Genomic DNA, 15,802 nt, shown 5'->3' with positions numbered 1-15,802 from the left:
GTGGCGACGGCTGCTGCGCCGCCGTCGACGTCAGCGGGGGTGGGGGTGAGGTGGAAGGATTCCGGTACTTATCCACCGTCGTCTTCACGATGAGGCGATGATGATGCAGATGAGACAAAGCAGAGTTTACCAGCTACAGTTCATATTATGCATAGTTTCTTAGTGATTTTATTTTTATTTTTTTGAAGTAGGAAGGGATAAATTACAAAATATTATTATAATTATTACCAATTGTTAGGGCGTGGGTGAAAATCTCATAATGTTTTTCAATGAGATTTTTGTGGCTTTTACATTCAGCCGGAATCTTTCATAATTTTGAGATTTATTTGTAATTTTTGTAATGAATGATATAATTGTAGACAGTCTTTTGTTGTTTTATGTATCTGCTTTATTTATTTATTTAGACATAGACCACAAAATTCTTACATATTTACATATCTAACACCCTAAGTTTGATATTTGGGTGTTGGGTATGTAAATACAAAAGAATTGTGTGGTATGTATGTAAATGCCCCCAAATAGTTTTCATGCATCAGACAAATAGTATTATCCATTACCTATTGAAGTATAAAGTTTATGCAATAATAACCATGAAACGAAGCATCAAAATAGTTTTGGCAGCATCCTATGAAACAAAATGTATTTGCAGATCTATCCTCTCACATTGGTTTTCTCCTTTGGGCTGTAGGGGGAAGCTTTTCAGAAGGACCGGAGGGTAAAACCTGCCCTGTTTCTTTCTCTATTCGTTTTTTTAGCTCTCTTAGAACTCGAATCTGGCTAAGTTTTTCTGGAGAAAGCTTGTCCCAATAGATTCCTTAAAAAAAAAAATTAAATTAAATTTTGTAAATTGGATGGAGAATGTAAGGGTGTTTTTTTTTCTATACTAACCTTGAGGTTTCGGAATTGTGGTGTTTGTGTAAATAACTTTTGTTGGGGTGCAAATTATGTCCACTGGCACATCATGGATGAGAAGCTTTTCCACAGGAATGTCATCGACCAATTGCTTTTCATGCACTACAGCGAGATTATTAAAAATCAAAAGGGCATTTACATACATACCACCCAATTCCTATGGATTTGCATTCTAACACCTGAACTTTTACTTTCTTATATCCATACCACCCAAATCTTTCACATCAGATCAAAAATATACTTACCTGAGGTTACCACCAAAGTAGAATCATCAACAGCCCCCATGTGTCTCAGCATCCCATATTCAAGTTCAGCAAATCCCTAAAATAACTGGATTTTGTCAAAATGCAATTCAAAGGTGCAGTTTGTGATCGAAGTTATTTGTTTTTTGCAATATGTTTAAGGGGCATCATACCACACAAACATTCACATTTACACATCTAACATGGATAGGAAGAAAAAAAAATCGCTGTAGTTTCAAGATCAAGTGCTTAATTTGAGTCATTAAGGAATATGTGAACTCTCATGGATTCAAATAAAAGATTACTTTGCATCACACATCGAGGGGAAATGTTATATATATGTATTAGTAAGGAAAGTAAATGAGCATTTTACTTTTTGCCTAACAATATAAATATGTTGATATGAAATAGTTGGAAGAGGGCAAATGATGATGATAACAATGACTATTAATTTATAATCAAAATAATTATATTCAAACCAGATGGATGACTAGAAATATCTGAATCCAACCCGTGCAAATACTTCAATAAAGATGTCCATGACAAAAAACAGTTTTCAAATCATGCAACTCACAGGAACCACACAACACATTACTCGACAGCAATTCATACAACATTAAGCTAACATTTCTAGATTTGATGTTATGTTAAAAAGGAAATTTACATACATACCTCACAATTCTTCTTATGTATTTACATATCTAAAACCTAAAATTTGATGTTTACATTAGAATGCTTCGGTGTTAAAAAACTATGCATTAAAAGGTGTATTTCACTTCTATAAAGTTAGAAAGAGTAAATTTTTTTAATGCGATATTAAAAGATTTGAGTGTTATGCATGTAAAAAGAAAAGTTTAGGTCATAAAAATGTAAACGTATAAGAATTGTGTGGTATGTATGTAAATGCCCCATGTTATATTTAGTAGCATATTTGAAGTGTAATAGAATGAGGCAAGAAATACTACCTCACCCTTCCCAAGTCGGGCTCCTGTGCACGGATCAACAGCGACGGATCCAATAACCAACAGATCTACTTTAATTTTCTCATCCAAACCAATAGGTTTCCCATATTTTGCAAAGCCAAATGAAGAGCATGCCTCCATTATGGATCCAGCCGGAATCATCTGAGATTCTAACACCGAAAAGAATCCGGTTCTTAGACGTGGTTGAGGGGTCAGCAACTTCTTTCCATCTAAAAGATCAAAGCAGAATCATAAAAAGGAAAATTTATATACATACCACTCAATTCCTATGTATTTACATATCTAGCACCTAAACTTCAATTTTTATATACAAGCATACCACTTTATCTATGCATGAGAAGGTGTATTTCACTTTGTAAAAGTTAAAATAGTGATATTATTGATGTGATACGAAATATTTTGGTGGTTTAAATTTAATGCACAGGTTGATGCAAGTAAGAAGTGCTTCCCTGATACTGGGAAGAAAAAATTAAGAAGATTTACATACATAACACTCAATTCCTGAGTATTTACATATCTAACGCCTAAACTTCAATTTTTACATATATGCTACCACACCTAAACATGAAAAGGTGTATTTCACTTTATAAAAGTTAAAACAGTGGTGTTTTTTATGTGATACGAAAAATTTGAGCAGCATAAATGTAATAAATTAAGGTATGGGCGTTAGATATGTAGATACATAGAAATTTGGAGGTATGCATTTAAATGGACCAAAAGAACTATTATGAAAGTTGAATATGTTAGTGGCTATGGTGCTGATGAAGTTTGAGTCGCACACAATAAATTCAATTAAAAATTTGATGTATTCACTATGGTGGAAGAAAAAGGCATTTCTAACTCAAAATTTCAGTGTTTCACAAGGACTAAATCATTCCAAATTGGTCATCTACAAGAAAGTACAAAATAAAGCTTACTATGCTCCTAAATTAGAAGTTTAGGCCAACTAGAAACTAAAAGTAAAATTCTCAAACTGCAAAAACTAACATCAATTCTATGTATCAGAAACTCAAAAGCAAAGGCTAGTTAAATAAATCGATCTTTTTATTAATTTCCATGCTTAAATTAAAATCAACATGTAATAGTAAACTGAAAAAATAAACTTCCTGCATCTTTAAATTCCATAATCATCATAAACAAGCACAAGACTATAGACACGATGAAAACGAAGTTGAACCTCAGCTTGAAATGCTGGCAACATTTTGAAGAAAAGTATGATGTGGAGTTCAATAGCCAAATGAGGATGAATCTCCCCATTTCTCCTATCAATACATTCTAATAAGTACTTGACGGGTTACCCACCTTAGTATAAGTAAGTTGTTTTAGAACATGGTTGAAATTTTTTGGCTTTGATTTATGCAATAGAAACTATTTCCTCTAGCTTATTCTGACTAGAATGACGCATCCTTAGATCTTTCTTAGTTGGTGTGTTTGTAACATGATGGTTCAAAAAGATGATCTATCCCAGATGTCCGACAACATTTTGCTCTGGCTATTGTGCTACCGAACTGCTGTTTTGGCGTGTAATTTGCCATCCAGCCACAATTCTACGCAATTCCTGAACCACCATCATCATCTCCCCTCACGTTTCTCATTCCACAATGCTCCTAACATATCTCCTAACCTTCCCACAATGTCTAGTAGCCCTAGATCGATGTTAATAGTATTTAAGATTACCATCAATCATGAAATGAGACTTGTTAAAAAATATTTAAGGATAAAAAGATTAGAGATCAAGGTTGATTGCCAGCTCAACAAGTTACTTTCATCTGGAAGGAAAAATAAGCATACCTGATAGCAAACATTGTACTGCTAAAGAAGGAAGGTCTGATTGCCCAAATAAAGCATGCCCAAAAAATGATTTCCCCATGCGCATACTGAAAAATCATGGTCGGCAAGAACCCGGTCCACTATAAGTTTCGATCATGCATGGATCAAAATGTTACATCAATATGAAGATGGAGATAGTAGATGAGAATTGCAAATATTTTCAAACTCCAATCAATATTTACCGTACCAATGATACAATTTGGCTGAAAAATGTTGGAACCACCCACACCCATATCTTAAAAAATCTCATACATAAACATGGTGCTACATTTGTGATTATGCAATAATAAGTTGAACACAGCATGAGCATGTAAATGTTCTAAGGTTCGTTTTTGGACAATTTTGAAAGTTCAATTTAGATGAAAATTTTAAAATGTGCTTTTCCTGCATCATCTATAAAATTTAAGGTATTTTTTGCATCATAGATGTGTCAAAATAGACTCTTCTAAAATAAAAAACTTCATGGAAATACCCCAAGCTAGAAACCAAGATAACAATGCTCTTTGCATGGTAAGTTGGCATACAATAAGGAGATTAAAATTATAATTTCCAGGGGAGGTGTCGACCCTGCTCCTCGTTAATTTGGGGGAGATAAATTTCCTGCCTGAAGTAACTTCTTTAGCTTGTTCAATGTTAAATAAGGGATCCGCTAGCCTGTTTTCCTCACAAGACATGAATTACTTCAAAATTTTCAAGAATTGTAACCAATGGTTGCAACATTAACAAGTACTACGACAACATAACTTTTTTTTTTCTTCCAAACCTCCTTGGACTGTGATCTATAATGACTTAAGAGCCCTCGAATGCCATCGACCACTTTACGTCAAGATTGAGGGAAAAACTAAGAACATTAAATATGACCAACATTGTATCATATGTGGCCTAAAATTAATAAGCTGCATCTTTAATACAACTAATGCTTCCAATTGTGAAAATCAATATCAAATTTTAACTTTTCCATGACGATAGTTCAATTTACCTCCAAATCTTTGTTGGTATAAAAGATAAATAGTTGCTTTCCCTGCCACTTATCTTACAAGGACCGAGCTGCTTACCAAGTTGCTCGCCCTTGGGTATAATTGTAGCAGTTCCCCTAGCTAAGGATTGGTCCGCGAAAATGAGGATGTTAGATTCTCCTTCAACTCTAAGAATGCCTTCTCACAATGCATTGAAATTGTTAATTGGCTATTTGTGCAAGAATTGTGGGCTACAAAGAAGCTCTCGCTGCAATTAGCCGTTAGCAACCTAGCCTAGATAGCCAATTTTTAAAGTGGAGTTGGTGCTCTATACTTCCAATTCAATGTGCCCGGACATCACTCCGACAAAGAAAAGTTGACACGAAGCATTCTAGCCACAAAAAGATCAATCAAATTTAATATCAACACATTCCAATCAAACAACAATGACACACCATAGAAAAGGAACTAGACTTACAACCCACCTCATACAAATAGGAACTGATTTCTAAAAAAGGTGGGGAGGGAAAAAAACTAGAAAATGCCACCTATTCGTAGTTTCGCACCACCTAAGAATCATGAATTGAGGAAACAAAAAAAAAAAAGATAGAGGGTAATACTCAGTTTGAAGCAAGTGTGAAGCGTTTCCTTAGTCATAAGAATAATAAACTATTAGTAATATGCGAGTTGGATCTGATTTATTGGCATTGGTGGCTACAAACTCAAAAATCTTGGAGACCATAAATCAATGAAAAGATTATCTGGCACCACATGGATGAAGACAGAGGGCATTTTACCTCGATAATTCTCTAGCTATGTCATGCACAAAGTTATTCTAAATCAATATAGTTGAACAAGTCCATCATGCCATTACTTTGCATGCTTAACTTGCAACTGAAAGACAATTATATGGACTAAAAAAAATCTTCCTATATGGACTTGCAGCATCATATTTCTTTCCCTTGAACAATTAAAACCAATTCATCTCTAAATTTAATTTTCTTGCACAAGTTTCTTCATTTTGCTAGGTAGCTGTGGTAAATTAAGAGGACTGAAAGACAAGTGTCCCATATGCTAAATCCAAATCAAATCTTATTGACTGCCAGAACATAAGAAGATAACAACCACGAGTTTATATACAACTCGTGCATCAGCAAAAAAGAAAAATAAAAAGAAACAGAACAGACTAATATAAGCCTGACAAAGCTAAAAAGTTAAAATACTAACCTATGAGAGTTAAGAATCGGACCTGCTTTTGAGGCGAATCTGGATTGACTTTCACACATTCTGCCTTCTGAAATACTTCAAGACGCCCTAACTTAATCACCACGTTATAACCACAACATTAGCAGCAGCAGCGGAAGAATCGAAAACTTGAAAAACATAAAGAAAACGAATAACCGAACACAAAGAAAACAATCAGACAGTTTAAAATATAAGACGAACCGATTCTGCGGCTTTAGGCGCGCCAACGAAGTTCGGGATGCGATGATGCACAGGACGAGGGTTCCGCGCTATGTCCTCCGCCTCCATTAGATCCCATATCCTCTTACGAATCCTCCATTTCCACAATCCAGCGTCTTCACTTCCCTCTGAAGCCGACGCCATCGCCGCCATTGAGTCACGAGCAGCTGCGTCTAACCGTAGCCGCTCGGCTTCGTACGCTACGCGGTCGAAGGTAGAGCTCTCTACTGTCCCAGATTCGTTGGGATTGAAAGATGCTGAAGCAAAGGGAAAGCGTCGGATAGGAGCGGAGAGGAGGGCAAATTTTAGAGGAGCGCCGCCACGGGCGGAGGCAATCGCCGGCCAGTTGGATATGTTTCGGGTGAAGAGGAGTGGAGTGGCGGGAGTCCACGAGTGCTGATAAAGCACCATTGCTAGGCTGACGTAATGTTTTCCTACACTCCTTCAATTCACCACCACGGGGGGCAATTTAGGGTGTCAAAATTTGTCGCTGGTTCTAAATTTGTGTCAGAGTTGCTCTCAATATTTTCAAAATTGATTTGGGTTGTTGACCCAATTTAGATTGGGTTATTTTTGGGTCAAAGCACAACCCAACCCATCGGCCCGAATTGAAATTGAACTGATATGCGAATACGACTCAAACTCTACTAGAAAATTCGAGTTAAAGTTGACCCAAATATTTTATGAGTGAAATTCATATTAGAGAATTCGACCCATTTATTATTCAGCTAATACTCAAGTTGACCCAATTCACGTCAAATTATTTTTGGGTCTATCCAAATCTAGCCCGCTAACCCGAATTGGCATCTTAGGCAATTTCATATATGTCATCTAAATTTTAGTTATTTATAAAATCAAAAATTTTATTTTTAAAAAATTAATATTTACAATAAATTATTACTTAACAAACACCTAATAATTTGATAAAATACATAAATTTAATAGTTGAAAGAAAATATTAAAAACAAGTTAATATTTTTTAAATTTCAAAGATGCCTAAATATTCCTTCAATAAATATATTTTAAGATGATCATTTTTTAATTATTTTTCACGTTCCATGTACGTCAGCGGCAGATGCCTTTAACAATAACAATATTAAAAGATCCAAATAAACATCATAGTTGAAACATATCAATCAGTTTTCTGCCAAAAAATTCAATCTAAATTTAACAAAAACGACCTTTATTTTCATAAATTGGTCATCTTTGTAATTTCAAACATTTTAAATGTTTGAACTGAATATCATCATCTCAAAATTTAGGGAAAAATCTTTTATGAGCTCGAAAAATTTTCTGTCAAAACACTGGACGTAGTTCTACGTGCGGACTCTAATAATATATCGTCACACTTGAAAAAATATTTGAGTGGAGCAGGAGAGATTATTGGAGTGAAACTCCAGATGTTATTTGGAGGGTTATTGGGAGATTATTGGAGAGTTATTGAGGCATTAACTCCCATAATAAGCAATAACTCCTCAATAACCTCCATTGTTTCACTCTAATACCCTCATCAATAACCCCCCAATCACCTACGTGATTGCACTTCATAACCCCCTACAATAACCTATCAATAACCTCTGTGGTTCTACTTCAATAACCCCTACATTAATCCTCGTAATAACCTCCGCAATGTAACATACGTGGCAACATATTACTGAAAGTCCGCACGCAGAATTGCGTCCAGACTTCGGATGTAAAATTTTTCCCTATGAGCGAACCAGAACTCTCATAGCTTACTTTAAAAGAACTTGAAAATTAGTAACATAGACCTTATCCGCATCAAATTTATATGCATGCTTTACCTACATACCACTCAATACCGGTTAATTTACATATCTAACCCCTAAACTTCAATTTTTACACACAGACAGATACATATATATATATATATATACATACATACATACAGATACATATATTATATATATATATACAAACACCTTACGGATGCATGAAAACATATAATGCACCTTTTTAAAAGAAAAAATAATAATATTTATGTTATATAAGAGATTTGGTGGGCAAAAATGTAAACGGTAGAGTTTTGATGCTATGTAAATAACTAGTAATTGGCTGGCAAATATGCAAATGCCCCAAATTTTTATTTTATAACATACAAAAAAAAATTGAAAAAAAAAAATCAGCCTGTACTTTTATGTAGAAATAAACTTCATAGCACTAAACAGAGCCTACAAATCCAACCCAAAAAAACTAATGAAAGAATATAGCATAAACAAATCAAACAGCAACTGAAAACATTTTAGAATCAAAAGGAGTAATCACTGCGTTCTCCAAAACAATTATAAAGATTAGATCTATATGCTCTGCAACTGAAAGAAAGATATACGAATCGTATACCCGTCGATTTCGCTCGCATGCTCGCAAACGAGTGCTCGAGTAGCCTCCTCCTCGTTCTCGAGCAAAACCAGAGCTTGCTTCTTCCCGCCGGCCTCAAAAATCTGTGTTTTCGATCGTTCCGTGCTCCCCAAGATGAGACACGAGATCATCCTCTGTGATGTCATGTGGGAGAGTCGATATGTGGATCATTTTCGTTGGGGCGCAGCAATGGCGATAGTTCTTCACGGCGTTTCGATTGAAGCGGTTTAGGCTCGATCCGCTGTACTCGCAAGTGTCCGGTGCGGGTGTGATGTTTGAATGCTTGGAGTAGTTCACCTCGAGCCTTTTGCCAAACAATAATGCACCCTGAAAGGAAGAGCATGTATATACTAAATTTTTTAAAACTGGCGTAAGATATGTAAATACAAAGGAATGGTGTGTTGTGCATGTAAATTTCTCATGAGAATAGAAAAATGTGAGTTATATGTAAAAATGTCAAGGTATTTGGCCATTTTAGAAGTAACAATTCCAATAAAATCCATTCTATAGCTCTCTATTTCAGAAGTTTATGGAAGAAACTAATCATTGAAACAAATTTCATGGCATTTTTACCAATTATTTAGAGTTTCTTCACCAAAAGTTTCTATTATAGGATAGCAGTTTCATTAAAAATGCAGAATATATAAAATTCAATTTATAGGATAGTAAATTGCATAAAATTTTAGCACTTGGGAACCGAAATATAAGCCAGCACATAGGTTCGTTGAAAGCAGCTTATAAAATGTTTTATTGAATGGAAGATTTACATACATCATACATGCCACTCAATTCCTATGTATTTACATATCTAACACCTAAATTTCAATTTTTACACGCATACCATCTTACATACGCATAAAAAGGTGTGTTTCACTTTGTAAAAGTTAAAATGGTGATATTTTTGACGTGATATGAAAGATCTCGGTGCCATAAATGTAAAAAAAAACAAAGTTTAGATGTTAGATATGTAAATACATATATCAACCTATATTAAAATGATTCAAATTAGCAAGAAACAACTTGTTCCAACACAACCGCTGTGCAAATAGTATGGATAAGGTAGAAAATGTCGAACCTTCAGAAAGTGCAGAGCTAATTCAGCTTGAAACCCATCTTCCATCTCAATGAGAGCATGATCAAGTTTATTGGGAAGAAATTTGATCCTGACAATATTGCCATACAAAGAAAACAAATTGACAAGCTTATCAATTTTCTGCAAAAAAAAAAAAGGTCCAATGGAAATATTTCAACTACAAGAAATTTGAAGTGGAACAAAGGAAGAACAAATTCCCACAGAATGAGGCAAAGTTACATCAGTGTTTAAGTTAGAGGCAATGATCGTACGCCGGTCATTGGGACCACTAACCACCGCCGAATGCGGCTGTGATTGCCGCAGCATTGCTCATCTAATCATAAGAAATGAGAAAATTGTCAAAATAGTCCCACCCCCTACACTTGATATAATAAATCACCACAAAAAATCCTCATGCAGCTTCTAGATGGAATGAATAATGAAGGAATGCTAAAATCAACCACAAATGTATCACATTCCTGTGGCGGTGTTCAACATCATGCGAAGTGATTTGGTAAGGTGGCAGCAAGCTGGAAAGCGACAACGTTCAAGGGAATCAATGCAGGAGAGGGTGGGGAAGGGTAGAAAGGAATGCACACCACCTCAAGAACGTGATACAATCGGAGCACCATTCGGAACCTTTGGATACAGCCGTAGAAAGAGAGAGGAGGCGACAAATCAACAAACTCAAATTAATCAAAAACTAAACCATAAACATTGAAAAAACTTTGGGAAAAATTTATTAGCAAAATAAAAAAAAATTGTGAGAACTCAGATTGTTTGTATGAACGCGAGGAAGAGAAACTCACATGAACAAATGCAACTCGAAAAATGGTAAGGCAGAGAAAAGAGATAAAATTAGCATATTAACAAATAAGGCAAAGGGATATGAAATAAAAAATAGGATTATGCAAAAAACCTGCTCTGGATGCAGCTGGATGAAGTGCATATATGCCAATAGCTTCACCATATCCAGACTGACATTAATTACAAGAAAAATAAGCGTCTAATATCGCAAATTACTGTTGATGAAGAAGTACATAATATGAGCTTTGCATTGCAAAGACAGTGGTTGGTCGTAAAAGTTGTGGTTAGTGACTGCAGTAGCAACAATTGGTCACAACTACGTAGTTGAAAATTGTCACAGTTGTTATTGGCCACAAATGTTGTAGTTACAAATACAGTAGTTAGTCATAAAGATTGTGGTCTGTGGCTATAAAAATAAAGCTAAATACAAAGTCCATAGTTGTAAAGAACAACAAAGGTTCTTGTCCACAAAAGCCATAATTTGTTGTTATAAAGGCAACAATTGGTCATTAATGTTATAGTCGGTGGCTGTAATAGCAGTAGTTGGCCGCAAAAGCTGTAGTTTGGTTAGAACAATTGTGAGCAGTGGTTGGTGACGACCAGTGGTCGACGACAGCATGAAGTGATGACGGCCGGTGATTGACACGGGCCCACGGATGGTGGTCGTTGTTGGCCGGTGTTTACTCGACGGGTCTTCATTAAAACAGACTCTTGAATTTCACTTATTTTTCTCTTCTTCTCTGCGCCTCCCAAGTGAAGAGATGAGACCTATTTATAACCTTTTGTCCTTTTGGTGCGTAACTTCCCTGACCAATTGATTGAATATCCATACTGATTCCTCGTGATCATATGTTATGTTTTAAAAATTTGGTTACCTTAATAACCTTGAAATTTAGCTATTTTGAGATATTGGATTCCTCTCGTCGAGATGCTCGATTTGACGACATATATTTCAAATTTGTATTTAATTTAGTCATTGAATTTATGAACCAAAAACACCACTTGCGCCTCAATGGCTTCATGTGGGCTTAATTGGATCTATATTGAATCAATTTTGATATCACTGGGTTCATTTTATCTTACCAATCAGTTTGACTATAAGCTTTCACATAATCTTGAATTTGAATTTAAATGTTCATTTATAAAGAATACATCAAGATTAATACTTGATAAAAATTGTTGATGACACGTAAGTAGAACTTGAACTTCATGCATATAAATACAATACGTAATATTTGCGTGGTGCGTACGTAAATCTTTCATTTAATAAATAAATAAATAAATTATTTATATATTTTTTTGCTGGTGGTGAAAGATGGGGAACACTGTAGAAAGATTGACAAGCTCAGACGATTAATATGATGTCAGATCATTGCACATTTGACGATATACAAATAAAATCATTTAAAATTAAAATTACACATAAATCATGATATTATTGTAAGTTAAATTTAAAGCCTTTATAAGTTAAACTGATAAACCCAATTGTATTATACATGCTTCAATTGGAGTTTAAAAAAAGCCAAACTTAAACATACAAAATATTATTGAGAATTTTGTGAAATCAATTAATAGACAAAGTGATCTTTTAAATGAGCATTTAGACGAGAAGAAAGAGCTTAAGATCTTTGAACTTCAAGATCATAAAGACTGACAGCTCAGAAATCTAAAAAACATTAAAGCTTCACTCAGCATTGGCATCAACGATCGTGAACAGTAATAGTTGTACTTTGATTATAGTCTCCCGATCATTATCGCCCAACCATGATCTCCCCAACAACATCACCAAACTATCCTTTATCGAGTTTGCCCTCGATCATTACCAACAACGCCAAAGCATGAGGTTATCAATAAAGCCAATACACGGCTAAAAAAAAGAAAAGCCAAGGCTAGCCATATTTATCTCCTAACATAACCTTTAATATCTAGGTGAACCATCACCAAAAAAATTTATACATGATGATACCAACTTCCCTATCAAGGTCAATAGCAATATTTATATCATATCTTATACTCTACGGCCTCTTCTCCTCAAAGAAGAAAAATCTAATAAGCCATAGAATGAATTTCTTATAATACCTCTAATGTATTAAGGCTTCTCAAATTTTCACCATTGAATCTATAGGCTCTCGTTTCTTTTTTACTATAGTATAGCAACATATCCTAAAGTTACGGGAAGTAGCTCCATTTATAATCTATAACTTACACTTCTGAAATTATTTTAAATAGGTTAGAGCATATGTTTTTGTCATATAAAAGTTATAGCATCTCCTGTTAACTTTCCTTCTTAGTGTACAAGCAAGATCTTCATACTAGTCTAAGCTATCCTTTTTTTCCTTTTTTTTTTTTTTTTTTTGGGGTTTGCTAAGAAGGAAGTAATTCCTTTAATTTTTATTTTTCCCTCACGTGGCTGTGGCTTGAGAGAAAGAGAGAGAGACTAAGAAGGAAGAGAAAGAGGAAAAGAGAGGAGAGAGAGAGGAGAAAAGATAAAATTTTTTTTTGTAAACGTCGAGGCGCTCGACGGTGTAATTTCCTCAGCTAATAAAATCCTCTACAGCTCCGTGGACGTAGACAATTTGTCGAACCACGTAAATCTTGTGTCGTTTTTCTGGAGTAATTTTTCTCGATCTATTTTTCGTTTTATTGTCGTCATTTTTCACAACAATTGGTATCAGAGTCTCGGTTCGGATCTGAGGAAGAACGATAGTCGGAGACGAAGTGAAGGTTTCAGGGATCGAAAAGTTCGACAGCACGGATTTTGGATACTGGAGGATACAGATAGAGGCTTACCTCTATGGTAAGATACTTCATCTTCCACTACTGGGAAAGCGACCGGAGAAGATAGAAGAGGCTGATCGAATTTGTTAGATCGACAGGTTCTAGGGGTTATTCGATTTACTCTATCGAGGTCCGTTGCTCACAATGTCATAAAGGAGAGGACGACGACAGATCTTATGGTGGTCCTATCAAGTATGTATGAAAAGCCATAGGCGAATAACAAGGTTTGTCGGTTGTTCAACATTTGAATGATTTCAACACTATTACAAATCAATTATCGTCCGTTGAAATTGATTTTGACGATGAGATACGTGTACTATTATTGTTGGCTTCACTGTCAATAGCTGGGAAGTCATGATGATGGCAGATAACAACTCTGCAGATAAAACCAAACTGAAATATGATGATATTCGTGACTTGATTCTTGTTGAAGAGGTGTGCAGGAAAGTTTCTGCCGAGATCTCGAGCCATAGGCGAATAACAAGGTGTGTCGGTTGTTCAACATTTGAATGATTTCAACACTATTACAAATCAATTATCGTCCGTTGAAATTGATTTTGACGATGAGATACGTGTACTTATATTGTTGGTTTTACTGTCAAATAGCTGGGAAATCATGATGATGGCAGTTAACATCTCTGCAGATAAAACCAAACTGAAATATGATGATATTCGTGACTTGATTCTTGCTGAAGAGGTGCGTAGGAAAGATTCTGGCGAGATCTCGAGTTCGAGTTCAGCACTGAATGTTGATTCCAGAGGGAGATCACAAAACAGAAACTCAAACAGAGGAAGGTCGAAATCAAAGCATAGAAGCAAGAGCAAGTCAAAGCATGGTCAGCAAGCAACCTGCTGAAATTGTGGCAAAACTGACCTTATAAAAAGGAACTGTAAAAATCCTAAGAAGACGGAGAACGTCAGTGTTAACGCTGTAACTGAAAAAGTACATGATGCATTATTACTTGCAGTTCATAACTCTGTTGATGACTGGATACTGGACTCGGTGGCTTCTTTTCACACATCTTCTCATCGGGAATTAATGAGAAACTATGTTTCAGGTGACTTTGGGAAGTGTATCTGGCTGATGGAGCAGCTTTGAACGTGGTGGGGATGGGAGATGTTTAAATTGCACTCCCTAACAGAAACAAATGAATCCTGCAAAAGATTAGACACATTCCTGGACTGAAAAAGAACCTCATATATGTTGGGCAGCTTGATGAGGGAGGTCATTCAGTAATTTTCTCTGATAACACCTGGAAGGTTACTAAAGGAGCACTGGTACTGGCTCGGGGTAAGAAGACCGATACGCTATATATGACAACTAGTCTAATTAACAATGTTGATACCACAGTAGCAGAGAGCACAGCAGACATGTGGCATTGCAAACTTTGACACATGAGTCAGAGAGGTATGAAAGAGCTTCAGTCCAGAGGCAAGCTACCAGAACTGAAGTCAGTTGATTTCGGCATGTGTGAAAGTTGCATCATGGGGAAGCAGAAGAAGGCCAGTTTCTTGAAAGGTGGCAGGGTGTCAAATGCAAGAAAACTAGAACTGGTACACACCGATGTGTGGGGGTCTTCCCCAGTGGCATCTCTTGAAGACTCTCGCTATTACGTCACATCCATAGATGACCACAGCAGAAAGGTATGGGTTTATTTTCTAAAGCATAAATCTGATGTATTTTTTGTGTTCAAAACTTGGAAGACTATGGTTGAAACGGAGACAGATCTAAAACTGAAATGTTTGAGATCTGGCAATGGTGGTGAGTACATTGATGGTGGGTTCAATGAGTACTGTGCAACTCAAGGTATCAGAATGGAGAAGACCGTCCCGGGGACATCACAACAAAATGGAGTTGCAGAACGCATGAACAGAACCATCAATGAGCGTGCTAGGAGCATGAGATTACACGCAGGACTACCACCAACCTTCTGGGCAGATGCAGTCAGCACTGCGGTTTACCTAATCAACAGAGGATCATTTGTCCCATTAGACTGTAAATCACCTGAGGAGGTCTGGAGCGGCAAAGAGGTTAAACTTTCTCATCTTAAAACTTTTGGTTGTCTTTCTTATGTGCTAATCAATCCTGATGTACGTAGCAAGATTGATGTTAAGTCAAAGAAATGTTATTTCATTGGCTATGGAGATGAAACATTTGGTTATCGTTTCTGGGATGATCGGGATCGGAAAATTATCAGAAGCAGAAATGTGATTTTCAATGAGAAGATGATGTACAAGGACAAGGCCAATACAAATTATGGAGTAGCTCCTCAAGAGTCAGAGTTCGTGGAGTTCGACAATCTACTAAAGGACACAAAGCAGGACGGAGATGAGAATGAGGAGGAGAATGGGTCCGGGGCACCCATTACTACTATTCCGCAG

General features: G+C 36.0%; 1 protein-coding gene and 1 pseudogene across 1 annotated transcript; both read right to left on the bottom strand.

The window, feature by feature from the left end:
• Positions 1-485: 485 nt before the first annotated feature.
• On the bottom strand, positions 486-6,821 carry LOC110020017 (5-formyltetrahydrofolate cyclo-ligase-like protein COG0212). The gene is made up of 6 exons (XM_020717959.1): positions 6,370-6,821; positions 6,151-6,241; positions 2,120-2,346; positions 1,158-1,233; positions 889-1,014; positions 486-814 (listed from the first exon to the last, which is right to left on the bottom strand). Exons 1-6 carry the CDS (start codon positions 6,796-6,798, stop codon positions 660-662), a joined length of 1,104 nt encoding a protein of 367 aa, XP_020573618.1. The 5' UTR covers positions 6,799-6,821; the 3' UTR covers positions 486-659.
• A 1,776-nt stretch (positions 6,822-8,597) lies between these two features.
• The window catches only part of LOC110020072, a 21,968-nt pseudogene continuing 14,763 nt past the window's right edge, over positions 8,598-15,802 (bottom strand).

This window comes from Phalaenopsis equestris, unplaced genomic scaffold, assembly GCF_001263595.1.
Source record: "Phalaenopsis equestris unplaced genomic scaffold, ASM126359v1 Scaffold000090, whole genome shotgun sequence".
Classification (NCBI taxonomy): domain Eukaryota; kingdom Viridiplantae; phylum Streptophyta; class Magnoliopsida; order Asparagales; family Orchidaceae; genus Phalaenopsis; species Phalaenopsis equestris.
The sequence above is the reverse complement of the archived record's forward strand: the minus strand, read 5'-3'. Positions and strand labels throughout refer to the sequence as shown.

Coding starts and splice junctions, on each gene's coding strand:
- LOC110020017 (XM_020717959.1), bottom strand. CDS start 6,798: ATGGTGCTTTATCAGCACTCGTGGACTCCCGCCACTCCACTCCTCTTC. Junction 6,242..6,369: donor CGCCTAAAGCCGCAGAATCG/GTTCGTCTTATA, acceptor GTGGTGATTAAG/TTAGGGCGTCTTGAAGTATT. Junction 1,015..1,157: donor TACTTTGGTGGTAACCTCAG/GTAAGTATATTT, acceptor ATCTCGCTGTAG/TGCATGAAAAGCAATTGGTC.